The 20,369-nt window shown below is 44.8% G+C and overlaps 1 protein-coding gene across 1 annotated transcript in view; it reads left to right on the forward strand.

Annotated features, from left to right (window-relative positions):
• LOC110490933 (histone-lysine N-methyltransferase 2C) overlaps positions 1 to 20,369 on the forward strand; it is a 228,806-nt gene that overhangs the window by 195,088 nt on the left and 13,349 nt on the right. The window contains exons 42-51 of the mRNA XM_036945610.1: positions 7,865 to 9,628; positions 9,809 to 10,018; positions 12,364 to 12,528; positions 12,726 to 12,867; positions 13,076 to 13,214; positions 13,441 to 13,619; positions 15,028 to 15,161; positions 16,952 to 17,201; positions 17,758 to 17,870; positions 18,931 to 19,029. Coding sequence (XP_036801505.1) covers positions 7,865 to 9,628; positions 9,809 to 10,018; positions 12,364 to 12,528; positions 12,726 to 12,867; positions 13,076 to 13,214; positions 13,441 to 13,619; positions 15,028 to 15,161; positions 16,952 to 17,201; positions 17,758 to 17,870; positions 18,931 to 19,029 — 3,195 coding nt within the window. The remainder of the gene's footprint in view (positions 1 to 7,864; positions 9,629 to 9,808; positions 10,019 to 12,363; positions 12,529 to 12,725; positions 12,868 to 13,075; positions 13,215 to 13,440; positions 13,620 to 15,027; positions 15,162 to 16,951; positions 17,202 to 17,757; positions 17,871 to 18,930; positions 19,030 to 20,369) is intronic.

The following is a 20,369-nucleotide window of genomic DNA, read 5'->3' on the forward strand; positions in this document are numbered from 1 at the left end:
ACCAGGCGGACACTTGGAAAATGTAGTCTCTTATGGTCAATCTTCCAATGATATGCCTACAAATACGTCACAATGCTGCTAACACCTTGGGGGAACGACAGAAAGTGTAGGCTCATTCCTTGCGCAATCACAGCCATATAAGGAGACAATGGAAAAAAGAGCTTCAGAAATTCTGCTCATTTCCTGGTTGACGCATCATCTTGGTTTCGCCTGTAGAATGAGTTCTGGGGCACTTACAGACAATATCTTTGCAGATTCTGAAACTTCAGAGTGTTTTCTTTCAAAAACTGTCAAGAATATGCATAGTCGAGCATCTTTTCGTGACAAAATATCGCGCTTAAAACGGGAATGTTTTTTATCCAAAAATGAAATAGCGCCCCTAGAGATCAAAGAGGTTAAATTGAAGAAGTTTGGAACCACCAAGACTCTTCGTAGAGCAACCGGGGGAGAAGGGCCTTGGTGAGGGAGGTGACCAAGAACCCTATGGCCACTCTGACAGAGTTCCACTTTGGAGATGGAAGAACGTTCCAGAAGGACAACCATCTCTGCAGCACTCCACCAATCTTTTTTTCTAGTAGAGTGGCTAGACGGAAGCCACTCCTGAGTAAAAAGGCTCACCACAGCCCGCTTGGAGTTTCCCAAAAGGCACCTAAAGGACTCAGACCATGAGACACAAAATTCTCTGGTCTGATCGAGCCAAGCTTGAACTCTTTGGCCTGAATGCCAAGCATCACATCTGGAGGAAACCTGGCACTATCCCTATGGTGAAGCATGGTGGTGGCAGCATAATGCTGTGTGGATGTTTTTCTGCGGCAGGGACTGGGAGATTAGTCAGGATCGAGGACAAGATGAACAGAGCAAAGTACAGAGAGATCCTTGATGTAAACCTGCTCCAGGACCTCAGACTGGCGGAAAGGTTCACCTTCCAACAGGACAACGACCCTGAGCATAGAGCCAAGACACCTCATGAGTGGCTTCAGGACAAGTCTCTGAATGTCTTTGAGTGGCTCAGCCAGAGCCCAGACTTGAACCCGAACAGAACTGAAAATAGCTGTACAGCGACGCTCCCAATCCAACCAAACAGAGCTTGAGAGGATCTGTAGTGAAGGGAGAAACTCCACAAATACAGGTGTGCCAAGCTTGTAGCGTCATACTCAAGAAGACTCGAGGCTGTAATCACTGCCAAAGGAGCTTCAACAAAGTAAAAAGTCTGAATACTCATGTAAATGTTTTATATACATTTTAGAATAATGCATTAATGTACCAAAATTATGGGAAAAGTAAAGAGGTCTGAATATTTCTGAATGACCTGTACATGGCCGTATATACAGTGGGGCAAAAAAGTATTTAGTCAGCCACCAATTGTGCAAGTTCTCCCACTTAAAAAGATGAGAGGCCTGTAATTTTCATCATAGGTACACTTCAACTATGACAGAAAAAAAATCCAGAAAGTCACATTGTAGGATTTTTAATGAATTTATTTGCAAATAAGTATTGGTGGAAAATAAGTATTTGGTCACCCACAAACAAGCAAGATTTCTGGCTCTCACAGACCTGTAACTTCTTCTTTAAGAGGCTCCTCTGTCCTCCACTCGTTACCTGTATTAATGGCACCTTTTTTAACTTGTTATCAGTATAAAAGACACCTGTCCACAACCTCAAACAGTCACACTCCAAACTCCACTATGGCCAAGACCAAAGAGCTGTCAAAGGACACCAGAAACAAAATTGTAGACCTGCACCAGGCTGGGAAGACAATCTGCAATAGGGAAGCAGCTTGGTTTGAAGAAATCAACTGTGGGAGCAATTATTAGGAAATGGAAGACATACAAGACCACTGATAATCTCCCTCAATCTGGGGCTCCACGCAAGATCTCACCCCGTGGTGTCAAAATGATCACAAGAACGGTGAGCAAAAATCCCAGAACCACATGGGGGGACCTAGTGAATGACCTGCAGAGAGCTGGGACCAAAGTAACAAAGCCTACCATCAGGAGCACACTACGCCGCCAGGGACTCAAATCCTGCAGTGCCAGACGTGTCCAGGCCTGTCTGAAGTTTGCTAGAGAGCATTTGGATGATCCAGAAGAAGATTGGGAGAATGTCATATGGTCAGATGAAACCAAAATATAACTTTTTGGTAAAAACTCAACTCGTTGTGTTTGGAGGACAAAGAATGCTGAGTTGCATCCAAAGAACACCATGCATACTGTGAAGCATGGGGGTGGAAACATCATGCTTTGGGGCTGTTTTTCTGCAAAGGGACCAGGACAACTGATCCGTGTAAAGGAAAGAATGAATGGAGCCATGTATCGTGAGATTTTGAGTGAAAACCTCCTTCCATCAGCAAGGGCATTGAAGATGAAACGTGGCTGGGTCTTTCAGCATGACAATGATCCCAAACACACTGCCTGGGCAACGAAGGAGTGGCTTCGTAAGAAGCATTTCAAGGTCCTGGAGTGGCCTAGCCAGTCTCCAGATCTCAACCTCATAGAAAATCTTTGGAGGGAGTTGAAAGTCCGTGTTGCTCAGCAACAGCCCCAAAACATCACTGCTCTAGAGGAGATCTGCATGGAGGAATTGGCCAAAATACCAGCAACAGTGTGTGAAAACCTTGTGAAGACTTACAGAAAACAACAAAGGGTATATAAAAAGTATTGAGATAAACTTTTGTTATTGACCAAATACTTATTTTCCACCATAATTTGAAAATAAATTCATTAAAAATCCTACAATATGATTTTTCTGGATTTTTTTTCTCATTCTGTCATAGTTGCAGTGTGCAATTAGGTCACATGGGGGAGAGGTGTTGTGCCGTGAGGAGTTGCTTTATTTGTTTTTTTAAACAATGTTTGCTGTTCACTTGCACTATATTAGATGGAAGGGAGTTCCATGCACTCATGGCTCTGTACAATAGTGTATGTACAGTTGAAGTTGGACGTTTACATACACCTTAGCCAAATACATTTAAACTCAGTTTTTCACACTTCCTGACATTTAGCCATAGTAAAAAACATCCCTGTCTTAGGCCAGTTAGGATCACCATTTTAAGAATGTGAAATGTCAGAATAATACTAGAGAGATTGATTTATTTCAGCTTTTATTTTTTTCATCACATTCCCAGTGGATCAGAAGTTTACATACACTCAATTAGTATTTGGTAGCATTGCCTTTAAATTGTTTGACTTCCACAATAAGTTGGGTGAATTCTGGCCCATTCCTCCTGACAGAGCTGGTGTAACTGAGTCAGGTTTGTAGGCCTCCTTGCTCACACACACTTTTTCAGTTCTGCCCACAAATTTTCTATAGGATTGAGGTCAGGGAATTGTGATGGCCACTCCAATACCTTGACTTTGTTGCCATTTTGCCATTTATTTTGTGAAGTGCACGAGTCCTTCCTGCAGCAAAGCACCCCCACAACATGATGCTGCCATGCCCGTGCTTCACGGTTGGGATGATGTTCTTCGGCTTGCAAGCCTTCCCCTTTTTCTCCGAACATAACGATGGTCAATATTGCCAAACAGTTCTATTTTTGTTTCATCAGACCAGAGGACATTTCTCCAAAAAGTATGATCTTTGTCCCCATGTGTAGTTGCAAACCGTAGTCTGGCTTTTTTATGGCGGTTTTGGAGCAATGGCTTCTTTTCCTTGCTGAGCGGCCTTTCAGGTTATGTTTATATAGGACTCGTCTTACTGTGGATATAGATACTTTTGTACCTGTTTCCTCCAGCATCTTCACAAGGTCCTTTGCTGTTGTTCTGAGATTGATTTGCACTTTTCGCACCAAAGTACGTTCATCTCTAGGAGACAGAACGAGTCTTCTTCCTAAGCGGTATGACGGCTGCGTGGTCCCATGGTGTTTATACTTGCGTACTATCGTTTGTACAGATGAACGTGATACCTTCAGGCATTTGGAAATTGCTCCCAAGGAAGAACCAGACTTGTGGAGGTCTACAATTATTTTTCTGAGGTCTTGGCTGATTTCTTTTGATTTTCCCATGATGTCAAGCAAAGAGGCACTGAGTTTGAAGGTAGGCCTTGAAATACATCCACAGGTACACCTCCAATTGACTCAAATGATGTCAATTAGCCTATCAGAAGCTTTTAAAGCCATGGCATAATTTTCTGGAATATTCTGAGCTGTTTTAAAGGCAATTTTAAGGATAATAATCTGTCTGTAAACAATTGTTGGAAGAATTACTTGTGTCATGCACAAAGTAGATGTCCTAACTGACTTGCCAAAACAATAGCTTGTTAACAAGAAATTGGTGGAGTGGCTAAAAAAGGAGTTTTAATGACTCCAACCTAAGTGTATGTAAACTTACGACTTCAACTGTATTTTTGAATTTGTTCCGAACCTGGGGACTGTGAAAATACCCCTGGTGGGGATGGTGTGTGTGTGTCAGTGCTGTTTGTAAGATGATTATGCAAACCATTTGGAATTTCCAAACTGTCTTTCCTCAACAGTCTTTACTCAACTCTTAGCCAAGAGAGACTGACATGCATAGTACACTGCTCCAAAAAATGAAGGGAACACTTAAACAACACAATGTAACTCCAAGTCAATCACACTTGTGTGAAATCAAACTGTCCACTTAGGAAGCAGCACTGATTGACAATAAATTTCACATGCTGTTGTGCAAATGGAATAGACAACAGGTGGAAATTATAGGCAATTAGCAAGACGGTGACCAGACCACTTCTCAGTTCCTATGCTTCCTGGATGATGTTTTGGTCACTTTTGAATGCTGGCGGTGCTTTCACTCTAGTGGTAGCATGAGACGGAGTCTACAACCCACACAAGTGGCTCAGGTAGTGTAGCTCATCCAGGATGGCACATCAATGCGAGCTGTGTCAAGAAGGTTTACTGCGTCTGTCAGCGTAGTGTCCAGAGCATGGAGGCGCTACCAGGAGACAGGCCAGTACATCAGGAGATGTGGAGGAGGCCGTAGGAGGGCAACAACCCAGCAGCAGGACTGCTACCTCCGCCTTTGTGCAAGGAGGAGCAGGAGGAGCACTGCCAGAGCCCTGCAAAATGACCTCCAGTAGGCCACAAATGTGCATGTCTGCTCAAACGGTCAGAAACAGACTCCATGAGGGTGGTATGAGGACACGACGTTCACAGGTGGGGGTTGTGCTTACAGCCCAACACCGTGCAGGGCGTTTGGCATTTGCCAGAGAACACCAAGAATGGCAATTTCGCCACTGGCGCCCTGTGCTCTTCACAGATGATAGCAGGTTCACACTGAGCACATGTGACAGAGTCTGGAGACGCCGTGGAGAACGTTCTGCTGCTTGCAACATCCTCCAGCATGACCGGTTTGGCGGTGGGTCAGTCATGGTGTGGGGTGGCATTTCTTTGGGGGGCCGCACAGCCCTCCATGTGCTCGCCAGAGGTAGCCTGACTGCCAGTAGGTACCGGGATGAGATCCTCAGACCCCTTGTGAGACCATATGCTGGTGCGGTTGGCCCTGGGGTCCTCCTAATGCAAGACAATGCTAGACCTCATGTGGCTGGAGTGTGTCAGCAGTTCCTGCAAGAGGAAGGCATTGATGCTATGGACTGGCCCGCCCGTTCCCCAGACCTGAATCCAATTGAGCACATCTGGGACATCATGTCTCGCTCCATCCACCAATGCCACGTTACACCACAGACTGTCCAGGAGTTGGCGGATGCTTTAGTCCAGGTCTGGGAGGAGATCCCTCAGGAGACCATCCGCCACCTCATCAGGAGCATGCCCAGGCGTTGTAGAGAGGTCATACAGGCACGTGGAGACCACACACACTACTGAGCCTCATTTTGACTTGTTTTAAGGACATTACATCAAAGTTGGATCAGCCTGTAGTGTGGTTTTCCACTTTAATTTTGAGTGTGACTCCAAATCCAGACCTCCATGGGTTGATAAATTTCATTTCCATTGATCATTTTTGTGTGATTTTGTTGTCAGCACGTTCAACTATGTAAAGAAAAGTATTGAATAAGAATATTTCATTCATTCAGATCTAGGATGTGTTATTTTAGTGTTCCCTTTATTTTTTTGAGCTGTGTATTAATATTAGCCCTATGATTACAATGAAGAGCAAGACGTGCCACTCTGTTCTGGGTCAGCTTCAGCTGAACTAGGTCTTTCTTTGCAGCACTTGACCATATACCAGGACAATAATCAAGATAAGATAACTAAAGCCTACAGGACTTGCTTTGTACATAGATTCTCTCCATCTTTGAGGGCTTAATTTAGGGTTTTCCTTGGGCCTTTTGGTCTTTAGCTCCCACATCATGTTGGATTCCATCTTATCAATTTTCTCTTGAAATTAAACTCTTGATGTCGGCTCAGTTATCAACTCTTTGCTTTGTATTTCTGTCCCCTCAATTTTGACAAGCTTAACCCTCCTCCTCAGCAGCACACAAAGCTTGATTGCTGAAAAACAGCTGCTACTTTTAAATAACTGTTTGGTTTCTTGAGAATCAAGGGAAACATTGAGCTCGAAAACAAACCTTTTGACCTTTTCTTAGCAAAACAAATGGCGCCTTTGCTAATTATTTCCAACTTCCGTGACCTTTTAAATGTGGCAAGGCCGCGAGACAAACACCACAGGAGAACAAAGGCATGATTTATTCTGTGAAGTTAACCCACATCCTCCACTCATGCAATATAGCAAAACACAGCTTAGCTTGTTGTTAATCCACCTGGCGTGTCAGATTTCAAAAAAGCTTTTCGGCGAAAGCTATCCAAGCGTTTATGTTAGGACATCTCTCTCAGCAGACAAAACATTACAAACAGCTAGCAGCAAAGTAGATTGGTCACGAAAGTCAGAAAAACAATAAAATGAATCGCTTACCTTTGATGATCTTCAGATGTTTGCACTCACAAGACTCCCAGTTACACAAATGTACCGTTTGTTCCATATAGATTATTTTTAAATCCAAAAATCTCCATTTGGTTGGCGCGTTATGTTCAGAAATCTACAGGCTCGAGCGGTCACGACGGGGCAGACGAAAATTCCAAATAGTATCCGTAAAGTTTGTAGAAACATGTCAAACTTTTTAAAATAATTAATCCTCAGGTTGTTTTTACAACAAATAAATCAATAATATTTCAACCGGACTGTAGCTTTTTCAATTGGAGTGAGAGAGAAAATGTCTGCTCCAAGCTGCTCACGCTTGCAAAACTCTGCTGGCACCCAGCCATCCAATGACGCGATGTGATCTTTCTCGCTCATTTTTCAGAATAAAAGCCTGAAACTATGTCTAAATACTGTTCACACCATGTGGAAGCTATAAGGAAAGGAATCTGGTTGATATCCCTTTAAATGGAGGGAAGGCATGCAATGGAACAGGGAGAGGTTTCAGGAAAAACAGCACTTCCTGGTTGGATTTTCCTCAGGTTTTCGCCTGCAATAACAGACAATATTTTGACAGGTTTGGAAACTTTAGTGTTTTCTATCCTAATCGGACAATTATATGCATATTCTAGATTCTGGGCCTGAGAAATAGGCAGTTTAATTTGGGTACGTTTTTCATCCAAACATCAAAATACTGCCCCCTACACTCAAGAGGTTAAGCTATTTACCTGGTATTTACTTCGTAATGGTTCAATCAGATTTCTTGTGGAATCATGGAAACATTTACTGTATCGATACGTATTATATGGAGGTATTTTGAATAAGTAACAGAAAATAGCATTTGATCACTGTTCTTTCTGTGATTGTCAGGTAAATACCAGTTCTAATTGGACTGTATAGAAAAGCAGTGCCTAAAAATGTCTCTACCATCTTGCACTGTGAAGAATTGGGTGGGATAACCTTCAGTCTGCTCACATTTCTCTTATTGTTTTTTTTCCTCTTGTGCTGTTTCTCTCTGGTAGATTCGGAAACAGCAGAAAGACCATGCAGAGCTGATAGAGGAGTACCGTGTCAAGCAGCAACAGCTAAGTCTACAGGCTCCTATGATGCCAGGGATGCCAGCTCATGCTGCCCCTATAATGCCCAGGGGGCCCCCTTTGGGCCAGCCCATGATGGAGCCCATGATGACAATGCAGACCCACCCCAGCCAGCCTAACCTTGCCCGTATGCCCAATGTGCCAGGCTGGCACCCTGGGGGAACCCCAGGACCGATGGGAGGCCCGGGTCCAAGAATTCCAGCTCAGATGCCCCCCGCCAGCCCTGCCCAGTTGCACCAGCCCCAGTTACCACCCCAGACCCAACTTCCGCCTCAGCCTCAATCAGCCTCAATGGTGCCCGGAGTAAAAGCCACACCTGCAGGCAAAGGAGCAGGAACCCAGGGAGCCAGCGGAGGTAACGGTGGTGGTGGTGGCAGCAATAGCCTTGCTGTGAAATTTGATGATAACAATCCATTCAGCGAGGGCTTCCAGGAGCGCGAGAGGCGGGACCGCATGAGGGAGCAGCAGGAGAGACAGCGGGTTCAGCTGATGCAGGAGGTAGACAGGCACCGGGCCATGCAGCAGCGGCTGGAGATGGAGCAGCAAGGCCTGGGTATGGGTCCCGCTGGGCTCCCACACGACCCCGGAGCTACTAACCCAAGTGGGGATAGCCTGGCCCACATGCCATTCTACAATACTGATCTGCCCCAAGACTTCATGCAGCCCTCTAGACCTCAACAACAAGCACCACCACAGCAGGGGCAGCTAGGGCCCATGTACCCCCAGCAGAGCAACGGTGCCTTCATGCTGGGGGACGAGCGCAGGCCTATGCCCAAGACTGGGGCTTTTGGTGGTCCCGAGATGGGTCCCAATTTCTGTCCTAAAAACCCCATGCTGCAGGGGCTCAACTTCCCCTCGGGACTGCCCCGTCCCGCCAGATTCAGAGGCCCTGGGATGATGCCCCAGGGTGGGAGTCGAGGCGAGGGACAGGGACTTCCGTTCGGAATGGACTCATCCACCCCCCTGCCTCCAAACTACCCCGGCTCAGGCCAGTCCTTGATCCAGCTCTACTCCAACATCATCCCAGAGGAGAAGGTCAAGAAGAAGAGGAACAGGAAGAAGAAGAGAGACTCGGTCGACGACACAGACTCTGTCAAGACCCCGTCCACTCCCCACTCAGACCGCTGCTCCCCACTGACGCCCTCCCGCGGGTCTGACACCTCATCCACCCGGAGCCTCAGCATTCCCTGCGAGCAGGATCTGTCCGATCTTTTCCTCCCAGTGGGGTCCTCTGGTTTGGCCCCCTCCACAGAACTGGAGAGGCAGCTCTCAGGCAGCAGCTTAGCCCAGGGTGGCTGCTCCAGCATGGGCTCTGAGAATGACCGGGCTCCCCTGTTTGACGAAACCCTCCAAATCAAGTTGGAGAGCATAGAGACTGAGTGCAGAAGGGACGAGGCGGCCAACGAGGGGTCGGCCTTGCAGCACGTTCCCCGAGCTGGCGGGACAGTAAAGGTGGAGGAGGGAAGCGAGGGGGGGTTTTCTTCGCCACTCCACGGTGCCAAAGGTGGCGACACAGGGAACGAGCTGCTTAAGCACCTGTTGAAGAACAAGAGCACGCCCCCACCCGGCGCCAATGCCAACCAGACCCTTCCCACACAGCAGATATCCTGTGACAAACTGAGCTCAGAGCAGGAGGACTCATCAGACCGCAAAGCCACTGCCAGGCCGGCCTTCACCGCCAACAACATGGTGAGAAGGGAAAGACCACAGTCACTATAGTATAGCATAGGTTACTGCATGTTCTATCTGAAATCGAAATATTGGGGTACAAAATTGGCTAAGCAATTGCTATACAGTACTACATTCCTAATGAAAACTCTTTGTTGTGTAATAGTAGCTCACCAACCTTGTCTCGTTGTAATTTCCCAGACTCCCCGGCGCAGTCAGCTGACAGAAAGCACCGAGCTACTAGAACCCTCGGTGCCGGAGCAGGGCAAGAGGAAGCAGCAACGCAACAAACTGATGCATAAAAACGGCGTGGAGAAACCACCATCGCGCTACAAGAGGAGGAAGAAGGAGGAAGAGGAGAAGCCGATTGGTTATTCCAGTACTGACACTCTGATGACCCAGCTCAAACAGGTACAGATAATAGTAGTCAGCCACCGAACAGTGTTGAATGTGCCGATTAGCTATTGTGTGTTGATTGAATGTGTTGATTGGTCTGGTCATGTTCCCAGTCCGAAACATAAAACAAGAGTTTTATTTAGTACATATTTCCATATTTTGATTGATGGCATTAAATATTTCACGTGTGTGGTGCCGCTATGTGCAGATTAGCACTCAGGCTGCTGATTTTATAGATGAAAGTTTCTTTCTCTGCAGTTGCTTAGGTACAAATGTGGGTGTTTATTTTCTGTTAGCACACCTCATAAATCACTGATCTTAATATGTAATTACTTTCATTTAGGTGGAATTAAATGGTCCGTGGATTAAAAAAAATAATCACTCAACATTTGTGGAAGGCATAAACCGAATATTAAATGGAAAATCTAATAGTTAGTTGACTAATAATAAAAGAAAGAAATTGTATGTCATTCAAATTATGATGAGATATACCATGGGTTATGCATTGGTGAACCTTTCACAGGGGCACAATAAAATGTTTGCCAAAAAATTCCAGAGGCTGCATTTTGTCTAGACTGCCTACGCCTCGACTACACTTTTGATAACCATATAACGTTAGGTTAAAATAACTTCAGTTATTACACCCCCCAAAAAGGTCATTAATAACAGTCAAATGTTTTCATTCAATTTCTAGAACTAATTTTGATCCTGTTCAGTGCTTACCTTGCGAAAGTATTCGGCCCCCTTGAACTTTGCGACCTTTTTGTGAAGAATCAACAACAAGTGGGACACGATCATGAAGTGGAACGACATTTATTGGATATTTCAAACTTTTTTAACAAATCAAAAACTAAAAAATTGGGCGTGCAAAATTATTCAGCCCCTTTACTTTCAGTGCAGCAAACTCTCTCCAGAAGTTCAGTGAATGATCCAATGTTGACCTAAATGACTAATGATGATAAATACAATCCACCTGTGTGTAATCAAGTCTCCGTATAAATGCACCTGCACTGTGATAGTCTCAGAAGTCCGTTAAAAGCGCAGAGAGCATCATGAAGAACAAGGAACACACCAGGCAGGTCCGAGATACTGTTGTGAAGAAGTTTAAAGCCGGATTTGGATACAAAAAGATTTCCCAAGCTTTAAACATCCCAAGGAGCACTGTGCAAGCGATAATATTGAAATGGAAGGAGTATCAGACCACTGCAAATCTACCAAGACCTGGCCGTCCCTCTAAACTTTCAGCTCATACAAGGAGAAGACTGATCAGAGATGCAGCCAAGAGGCCCATGATCACTCTGGATGAACTGCAGAGATCTACAGCTGAGGTAGGAGACTCTGTCCATAGGACAACAATCAGTCGTATATTGCACAAATCTGGCCTTTATGGAAGAGTGGCAAGAAGAAAGCCATTTCTTAAAGATATCCATAAAAAGTGTTGTTTAAAGTTTGCCACAAGCCACCTGGGATGCTCTGGTCAGATGAAACCAAAATTGAACTTTTTGGCAACAATGCAAAACGTTATGTTTGGCGTAAAAGCAACACAGCTCATCACCCTGAACACACCATCCCCACTGTCAAACATGGTGGTGGCAGCATCATGGTTTGGGCCTGTTTTCTTCAGCAGGGACAGGGAATATGGTTAAAATTGATGGGAAGATGGATGGAGACAAATACAGGACCATTCTGGAAGAAAACCTGATGGAGTCTGCAAAAGACCTGAGACTGGGACGGAGATTTGTCTTCCAACAAGACAATGATCCAAAACATAAAGCAAAATCTACAGTGGAATGGTTCAAAAATAAACATATCCAGGTGTTAGAATGGCCAAGTCAAAGTCCAGACCTGAATCCAATCGAGAATCTGTGGAAAGAACTGAAAACTGCTGTTCACAAATGCTCTCCATCCAACCTCACTGAGCTCGAGCTGTTTTGCAAGGAGGAATGGGAAAAAATTTCAGTCTCTCGATGTGCAAAACTGATAGAGACATACCCCAAGCGACTTACAGCTGTAATCGCAGCAAAAGGTGGCGCTACAAAGTATTAACTTAAGGGGGCTGAATAATTTTGCACGCCCAATTTTTCAGTTTTTGATTTGTTAAAAAAGTTTGAAATATCCAATAAATGTCGTTCCACTTCATGATTGTGTCCCACTTGTTGTTGATTCTTCACAAAAAAATACAGTTTTATATCTTTATGTTTGAAGCCTGAAATGTGGCAAAAGGTCGCAAAGTTCAAGGGGGCCGAATACTTTCGCAAGGCACTGTATAAGCAGTGAGAAAGCCTTTAAAATACAGTACCACGTACAGCGTCCCTTCTGCTCTCACTAACCATCCTTCCTCTCTTCCTCCACCCCCACAGCAGCTTTCCCTGCTGCCCTTGATAGAGCCCCTGATGGTGGTCAACTTTGCTCACTTTCTCCCCTTCGGCAGCGGGCAGCTGAACGGGGAGAAGAGCCTGTCAGGATCCTTTGGCAGCGCTTCGCTGGGCGGCGTGTCAGACTACTACTCCCAGCTCATCTACAAGGTGAGGAGAGATCACTACTGTATGCACATCCATCCCTTTCCCAGGTGGAGTGTAGAAAAAGGTATAGGATAGGAAAAGGAACATTGTTCCTAGGAAATAAAATAGATAGCCGCACATTTGTTGAATGCTCCTGTATACTAAAACACATTTCCCTAGTTGGATCCAGTTACGATGTTGTGTGATTTGCCATTTTGTAGCAGAACAACTTGAGCAACCCGCCCACCCCTCCAGCGTCACTCCCTTCCACGCCGCCCCCTGTGGCGAGGCAGAAGATGGTCAACGGGTTCGCCACGGCCGAGGATCTTACCAGGAAAGCTGCCATCTTGGGTGGCCATGATGGTAAAGTGGGACGTAACATTTTCTAAATCTTCTGCGCCTCAGTCGCACTTCTTTGGAGATGTAATGCTGTAGTAATATTATAGCTAAAATTAAATAGTGATATAAAATTATACATCAAAGAATCACTACTGGGATTGCAATGGAAAAAGACACATTTCTAAGGTCTGAAAATAAAAGGAACAATAAATGTTTTACTTTCTCCCTATAGGCCTGAAAGCCAAGCAGCTACCTACAGCGTTCCGAACAGAAAAAGACCTGCTGGCCCATGCCAACACCCAGGGGCCCAAGACGGTGGATGTCCCCGCTTCGCTCCCCACACCACCCCATAACAACCAGGAGGAACTCAGGTGAGCCTTTGAAATGTGGATTTGCAAGTCCTCCAATGGGAGTCAGGATAGTTCCTACCTGGTTTGAGCGAGTAACTGTAATTTAGCTTCTGAACGGAGAGTGGAGTATTAAACAGATTTATACCCTTCTGCACTACTGAGCCGAGCCAAGCTGTACTGCCCTGACCTGGTTACGTGAAGGAGCCCAGTGGTTGAACTAGTTTCCCTGATTCTGTGTACATCCCAGGAGCCAGGACCACTGTGCGGACAGGGACACCCCTGATAGCTTCGTCCCCTCCTCGTCCCCCGAGAGTGTGGTCGGCGTGGAGATCAGCCGCTACCCCGACTTGTCAAATGTCAAGGAGGAGCCCCCCTCCCCTTGCTCCTCCCCTGTAATTCCCATGCTGCCTAGCGCCAGCGGGAAAGGTAAGAATCACAAATACAATTTTCACTCCTGACTGAACAAGAGCTACAAAAATCTAATACAATTTTATTCATCAGGTGTGAACTAACAGTGAAATGCTTAATTACAGGCCCTTCCCAACAATCCAGAGAGAAAGAAAATAGAAAAGTACAACATTAATAGATACACAATGAGTAATGATATCTTGGCAATATATAAGCTGAACAAAATATAAACGCAACAATTTCAAAGATTTTACTGGCAACAACTCTGGTTGACGTTCTTGCAGTCAACATGCCAATTGCATACTCCCTCAACTTGAGACATCTGTGGCATGTGACAAAACTGCACATTTTCATGACCCTTATATTATCCCAGGCACAAGTCTACCTGTGTAATGATCATGCTTTTCAATCAGCTTCTTGATATGGATTATCTTGGCAAAGAAGAAATGCTCACTAACAGGGATATAAACAAATTTGTGCACAACATTGGAGAGAAATAAGCTTTTTGTGCATATGGAACATTTAATTTCATCAGTGTACAAGGGGTACCAATACAGAGTCACTGTGCCAGGGTACTAGGTAGATATGTACATATAACTAGGAATAAAGTGACAGATCGTAAACAGTACCAGCAGTGTATGTGATGAGTCAATGCAAATATTTATCAGTCGTATGGCTTGGTGGTAGAAGTTGTTCAGGGTCCTGTTGGTTCTAGACTTGTTGCATCCTATGAAGTCTATGACTTGGTTGTCTTTGACCATTTTTAGGGCCTTCCTCTGACACCGCCTGGTATAGAGATCCTAGATGACAGGGAGCTCGGCTCCAGTTATGTACTACCCTCTGTAGCGGTTGGATGTCAAGCAATTGTCAAGCTGTGATTCAGCTGTAGAATTTTGAGGATCTGAGAGCCCATGCCAAATCTTTTCAGCCTCTTGGAGGGGAAGAGGCATTGTCATGCCCTCTTCACGACTGTGTTGGTGTGTTTGGATCATGATAGGTCCTTAGTGATGTGGACACTGAGGAACTTGAAGCTCTCGACCCTCTCTACTACAGCCCTGTCGATGTGAATTGGGGCATGCTCTGCCCTCCATTTCTTGTAGTCCACGATTAGCTCCTTTGTCTTGCTGATGTTGAGGGAGAGGTTGTTGTCCTGGTACCACACTGCCAGGTCTTTGACCTCCCTATAGGCTGTCTCATTGGTGTTGGAGTTGTGCTCGGGAGTACAGGAGGGGATGAAGCACGCACCCCTGAGGGGCTCCCCATGTTATTTTATAGTTATGTTGAGTCATAAGAAGTTTTTCTTGTTAGTAATGGTAGCCATTATATCGGTAAATATCTTTAATAATCATTCTCAGGCCAGTGTTGTACAAGCATAATTTGTGTTAGTTTCTCTGTAATATTAGATTGTCTGGTTGTTTCCCCTCAGGGACTGAGATTAAGCGAGAGGTCAAGACTGAACCCTCAAGCTCCTTTTTCGGGTCCCAGTTCAGACCGGCTCCCTCCTGCTCCAAAGCTGGCCTGGTATCCATAGCTATCACCTTGAATCCGGTCGCAGCGGAGGTGAGTGGTTAAATGCAATTGTAAACAAGCAATTTTGACGACTATAGTTGCTCTGATCTTAGACTCTAAATAGCAGTAGACATACATACAGTTGAAGTCCGAAGTTTACATACACTTAGGTTGGAGTCATTAAAACTCATTTTTTACCACTCCACAAATTTCTTGTTAACAAACTATAGTTTTTGCAAGTCGGTTAGGACACCTACTTTGTGCATGACACAAGTAATTTTTCCAACAATTGTTTACAGACAGATTATTTGACTTATAATTCACTGTATTCCAGTGAGTCAGAAGTTTACATACATTAAGTTGACTATACCTTTAAACAGCTTGGAAAATTCCAGAAAATTATGTCATGGCTTTAGTAGCTTCTGATAGGCTAATTGACATAATTTGAGTCATTTGGAGGTGTACCTGTGGATGTATTTCAAGGACTACCTTCAAACTCAGTGCCTCTTCTTTTGAGTTTCCCATAATGTCAAGTAAAATCAGCCAAGACCTCAGAATTTTTTTGTTGTTGTAGACCTCCACAAGTCTGGTTCATTCTTGGGAGCAATTTCCAAACGCCTGAAGACGCCTGAAGTTCATCTGTACAAACAATAGTACACAAATATAAACACCATGGGCCCACGCAGCCGTCATACCGCTCAGGAAGGAGACGTGTTCTGTCTCCTAGAGATGAACGTACTGTGGTGCAAAAAGTGCAAATCAATCCCAGAACAACAGCAAAGGACCTTGTGAAGATGCTGGAGGAAACGGGTACAAAAGTATCTATATCCACATAACCTGAAAGGACACTCAGCAAGGAAGAAGCCACTGCTCCAAAACCGCCATAAAAAAAGCCAGACTACGGTTTGCAACTGCATATGGGGACAAATATTGTACTTTTTGGAGAAATGTCCTCTGGTCTGATGAAACAAAACTAGAATTGTTTGGCCATAATGACCATCATTATGTTTGGAGGAAAAAGGGGGAGGTGTGCAAGCCGAAGAACACCATCCCAACTGTGAAGCACGGGGGTGGCAGCATCATGTTGTGGGGGTGCTTTGCTGCAAGAGGGACTGGTGCACCTAACAAAATAGATGCCATCATGAGAGAGGAAAATTATGGATATGTTGAAGCTTGGTCGTAAATGGGTCTTCCAAATGGACAATGACCCCAAGCATACTTCCAAAGTTGTGGCAAAATGGCTTAAGGACAACAAAGTCAAGGTATTGGAGTGGCCATCACAAAGCCCTGACCTCAATCCCATAGAAAATTTGTGGGCAGAACTGAAAAAGTATGTGCGAGCAAGGAGGCCTACAAACCTGACTCAGTTACACCAGCTCTGTCAGGAGGAATGGGCCAAAATTCACCCAAGTTATTGTGGGAAGCTTGTGGAAGACTACCGGAAACGTTTGAACCAAGTTAAACAATTTAAACGCAATGCTACCAAATACTAATTGAGTATATGTAAACTTCTGACCCACTGGGAATGTGATGAAAGAAATAAAAGCTGAAATAAATACTCTACTATTATTCTTAAAATAAAGTAGTGATCCTAACTGACCTAAGACAGGGAATTTTTACTAGGATTAAATGTCAGGATTTGTGAAATATTGAATGTAAATCTATTTGGCTAAGGTGTATGTAAACTTCCGACTTCAACTGTACATTTAAATAACTACTGGGTAACCAAGCCAGACCATATGCAAGATGGACAAAATGGGTTGTCTCGTATAAGGCTGTTTGTATTGACCACCACTGGCTATGAACTTATTTGACCCCACTGACCCTTTCCGGACCTGTAGAACATCCCTGGCATGGTGGCTGCGGTAGCCGACCTGCTGTGTGTGAACATCCCCGTTAGCTACGAGGTGAGCCGCGGCCCTGAGCGTAGCTCCCTGGCCCTGCTGGCTGGAGTCAAGGTGCCTCAGACCCAGGGTGTGGACCCCCACCACGCGGCCATGTTCTCCCAGCAGCCCCCCGCTATGAGGTTCCTGAGACCCCCCGGACCGCCCACTCATCCCGGAATTAGCCAGCAGCCACCTACCAGCGCTGGTCAGTACACACCAGCAATGCAACTTTAAACTACTGATAGTGATGGGAGAAATAGGTGTTTCTGGTCCACAGAGCTAGTTAAATTGTGGTGGAACCATACCTTTAAGTTTAAGAACTTTCTTTTGCTGATTTTCCTATTACTTTCCATACAAACAGTTGTCTGTTTAGAAAAGATTTTGAACAAAGAGGAAATGGAAACATGGAAACACTAGTCTGTGTGTGAGCCAGAGCTCTCTGATAGTCCTATCTAGCCTTTATTGATCATGTCTGAGATTTGAAGTTTAATGAAATCCCCTAATGGTTGGGGATGATGAACCTGTTAGGTCTTCGGTTCCAGACTTTCAAAGTATAATATGGTTGTCTTAATTGATTTTGAAGAAGCCATGTGAAATGACCCAAATGCAATCATACTAGCGGTCTGTTTTGTTCTTGTTCACCTGTCTTTCACCCAGGTGTTTTGATTGACAAGTTGAGGTTGAAATTGCATGTTTTGTTGTTTAATACATTTAAGTGTTCTGCAATGTTGGTCAGTTTGATTGAGTTGTTTGTGTTTTAGGTCCGTCTGCCAGGGGAGACGGACCTAAACCCCAGTGGTGCTGGAACTGCAAGGTGCTGGTTCTGGGAAACGGAGTCCGAAAGTCCACCAAAGACCTACCCTGCAGCAAACAGGTAAGCCCCAGATCAGTTGTTGCTCGACTGAAGCAAGTATTTTTATTTTACTAGGCAAGTCAGTTAAGAACAAATTCTTATTTACAATGGTGGCCAAGCCCTAACGATGCTGGGCCGCCCTATGGGACTCCCAATCATGGCCGGTTGTGATGCAGCCTGGATTCGAACCAAGGTCTGTAGTGACGCCTCTCTCACTGAGATGCAGTGCCTTAGACTGCTGCCACATTCGGGATCCCCAAAAGTATTGTTAGTTAATATGAACACGTTTAGTAATTTGAATTGTATAAGCCTGAAAGTCATTCCTTCAGTATCAGTTTGATTGCTGAGGAATGAGATTTATCAACCCCTCTTTGGGATTGACAGTTTTTTTTTTTTTTTTGCGTTATTAAAATTCAGGTCATCATTTACCATCCATATAAAGAGCTCAAGAGCTTGAGGTTAAAGTATACTTTGAGGACTTCAAAGCATGCGACCTGCCTCAAGTCCTCCCTTGGGGGGTACGTAGAAAACGGTTGCCTTATTATGCTAATTCCCGTTCCCTTTGGGAAAGTAACGATCCGCCCCAGAACAATTACCAGGTTAACTGCCTAACCCCCGAGGGACCACTGCCACGACACACTTCCTTATTTACCACGGGAGGAGTCGAGAATGTAAATGCAAGGCTGTTTAAATCAGGAGTTACCTTTGATGTCTTTCTCCTCTTCCTGCCAGCCCACACACACTATGCAAATGTCCCGACTCTTTATGGCGTCAACACAATGGCTGTGGCACAGCAGGCTTTTTGATCAATAGGTTCCCATATGTAGGATCACTTTCAGGAGTGCATATGGGGTAGTTGTAGTTGTTTCCGGACAGTGCCGGACTGTGTGTCTCATGCATGTTCAGGCAGAGTGGCCTTGTCTGTGACCTGGGCCGTGTTCATTAAGGCAAAACGTTTTGCAACGGAAAACAAAATTTTTTTCTAATTGCACAGGTTGTTAATACCTGCCTGTTTCACTGAGATTTTTTTTCCTTTTTGTGCCTAATGTCCATGGTGCTGACTTGTATCTGTTTTCCACAGGAGAGACCGAACCATGCGGGGAGCAGCATGGTCTTCTGTAGCCATAACTGTTTCGTCCTCCACGCCACTGCCACACAATCTAAAGCCATGGACAGTAAGGTGTGTATCTAACTGTACTCAACACTTATCTTTTGCTCTCTTAGCTTTTTGAGAGAACCTCACTGATACCAGTATGGTATGGAGAAAATGTGTACTGTGAAGAAAAACGCAATTTTTTTCCAGGTCTGGAAAAATAAAATAAATCTTAATATTTTGGCAGGGAACTCGTTAATGTAATTTATTCTGGCACATAAAAAAAAATATTACCCCCTTTTCTCCCCAATTTCGTGGTATCCAATTGTTAGTAGTTCCTATTTTGTCTCATTGCTACAACTCCTGTACGGGCTCGGGAGAGACGAAGGTCGAAAGCCATGCATCCTCCGAAACACAACCCAACCAAGCCGCACTGCTTCTTAACACAGCACGCTTCCAACCTGGAAGCCAGCTGCACCAATGTGTCGGAGGAAACACCGTGCACCTGGCGACCTGGTTAGCGTGCACTGCACCCGGCCCGCCACAGGAGTCAAGGATATCCCTACCGGCCAAACCCTCCCAAACCCGGACAACGCTAGTCCAATTGTGCGTCGCCCCACGGACCTCCCGGTCGCGGCCGGCTGCGACAGAGCCCCTGGTGGCACAGCTAGCACTACGATGCAGTGCCCTAGACGACTGCGCCACCCGAGAGGCCCCATTCTGGCACATTTTATCAAAGGAATAAAAATCGACAGGTTCAGAATGACACTTTAGTGTGTTTGTGAGCATCACCTGCATTTGTGCAAGACGAGTGGGCCGTTGCTCAAGTAGAGCAAGACAGTCGGCATTGCAACAGCATTTAGGCCTAGCCTCTAAACTAGGTAGCCAATTCAAAACATATTGTTGATGCCCCCCCCCCGCAAAAATCAAATTAGCATAATAAAAATATATATTTGTTGACTGATCTCTCAGATTTATAGGACAGACAGTTCAGAACAAATTTCCTTCACACTATCTGTTGTTCCATTCGTTTGTATGGGTTAATAGCAGTAAGCCCAAAATGTATTTTATCATATACAGTGGGGCAAAAAAGTATTTAGTCAGCCACCAATTGTACAAGTTCTCCCACTTAAAAAGATGAGAGGCCTGTAATTTTCATCATAGGTACACTTCAACTATGACAGAAAAAAAATCCAGAAAATTACATTGTAGGGTTTTTAATGAAGTTATTTGCAAATTATGGAAAATAAGTATTTGGTCACCTACAAACAAGCAAGATTTCTGGCTCTCACAGACCTGTAACTACTTCTTTAAGAGGCTCCTCTGTCCTCCACTCATTACCTGTATTAATGGCACCTGTTTGAACTTGTTATCAGTATAAAAGACACCTGTCCACAACCTCAAACAGTCACACTCCAAACTCCACT

Source organism: Oncorhynchus mykiss, chromosome 15, assembly GCF_013265735.2.
Source record: "Oncorhynchus mykiss isolate Arlee chromosome 15, USDA_OmykA_1.1, whole genome shotgun sequence".
NCBI classification, from domain to species: domain Eukaryota; kingdom Metazoa; phylum Chordata; class Actinopteri; order Salmoniformes; family Salmonidae; genus Oncorhynchus; species Oncorhynchus mykiss.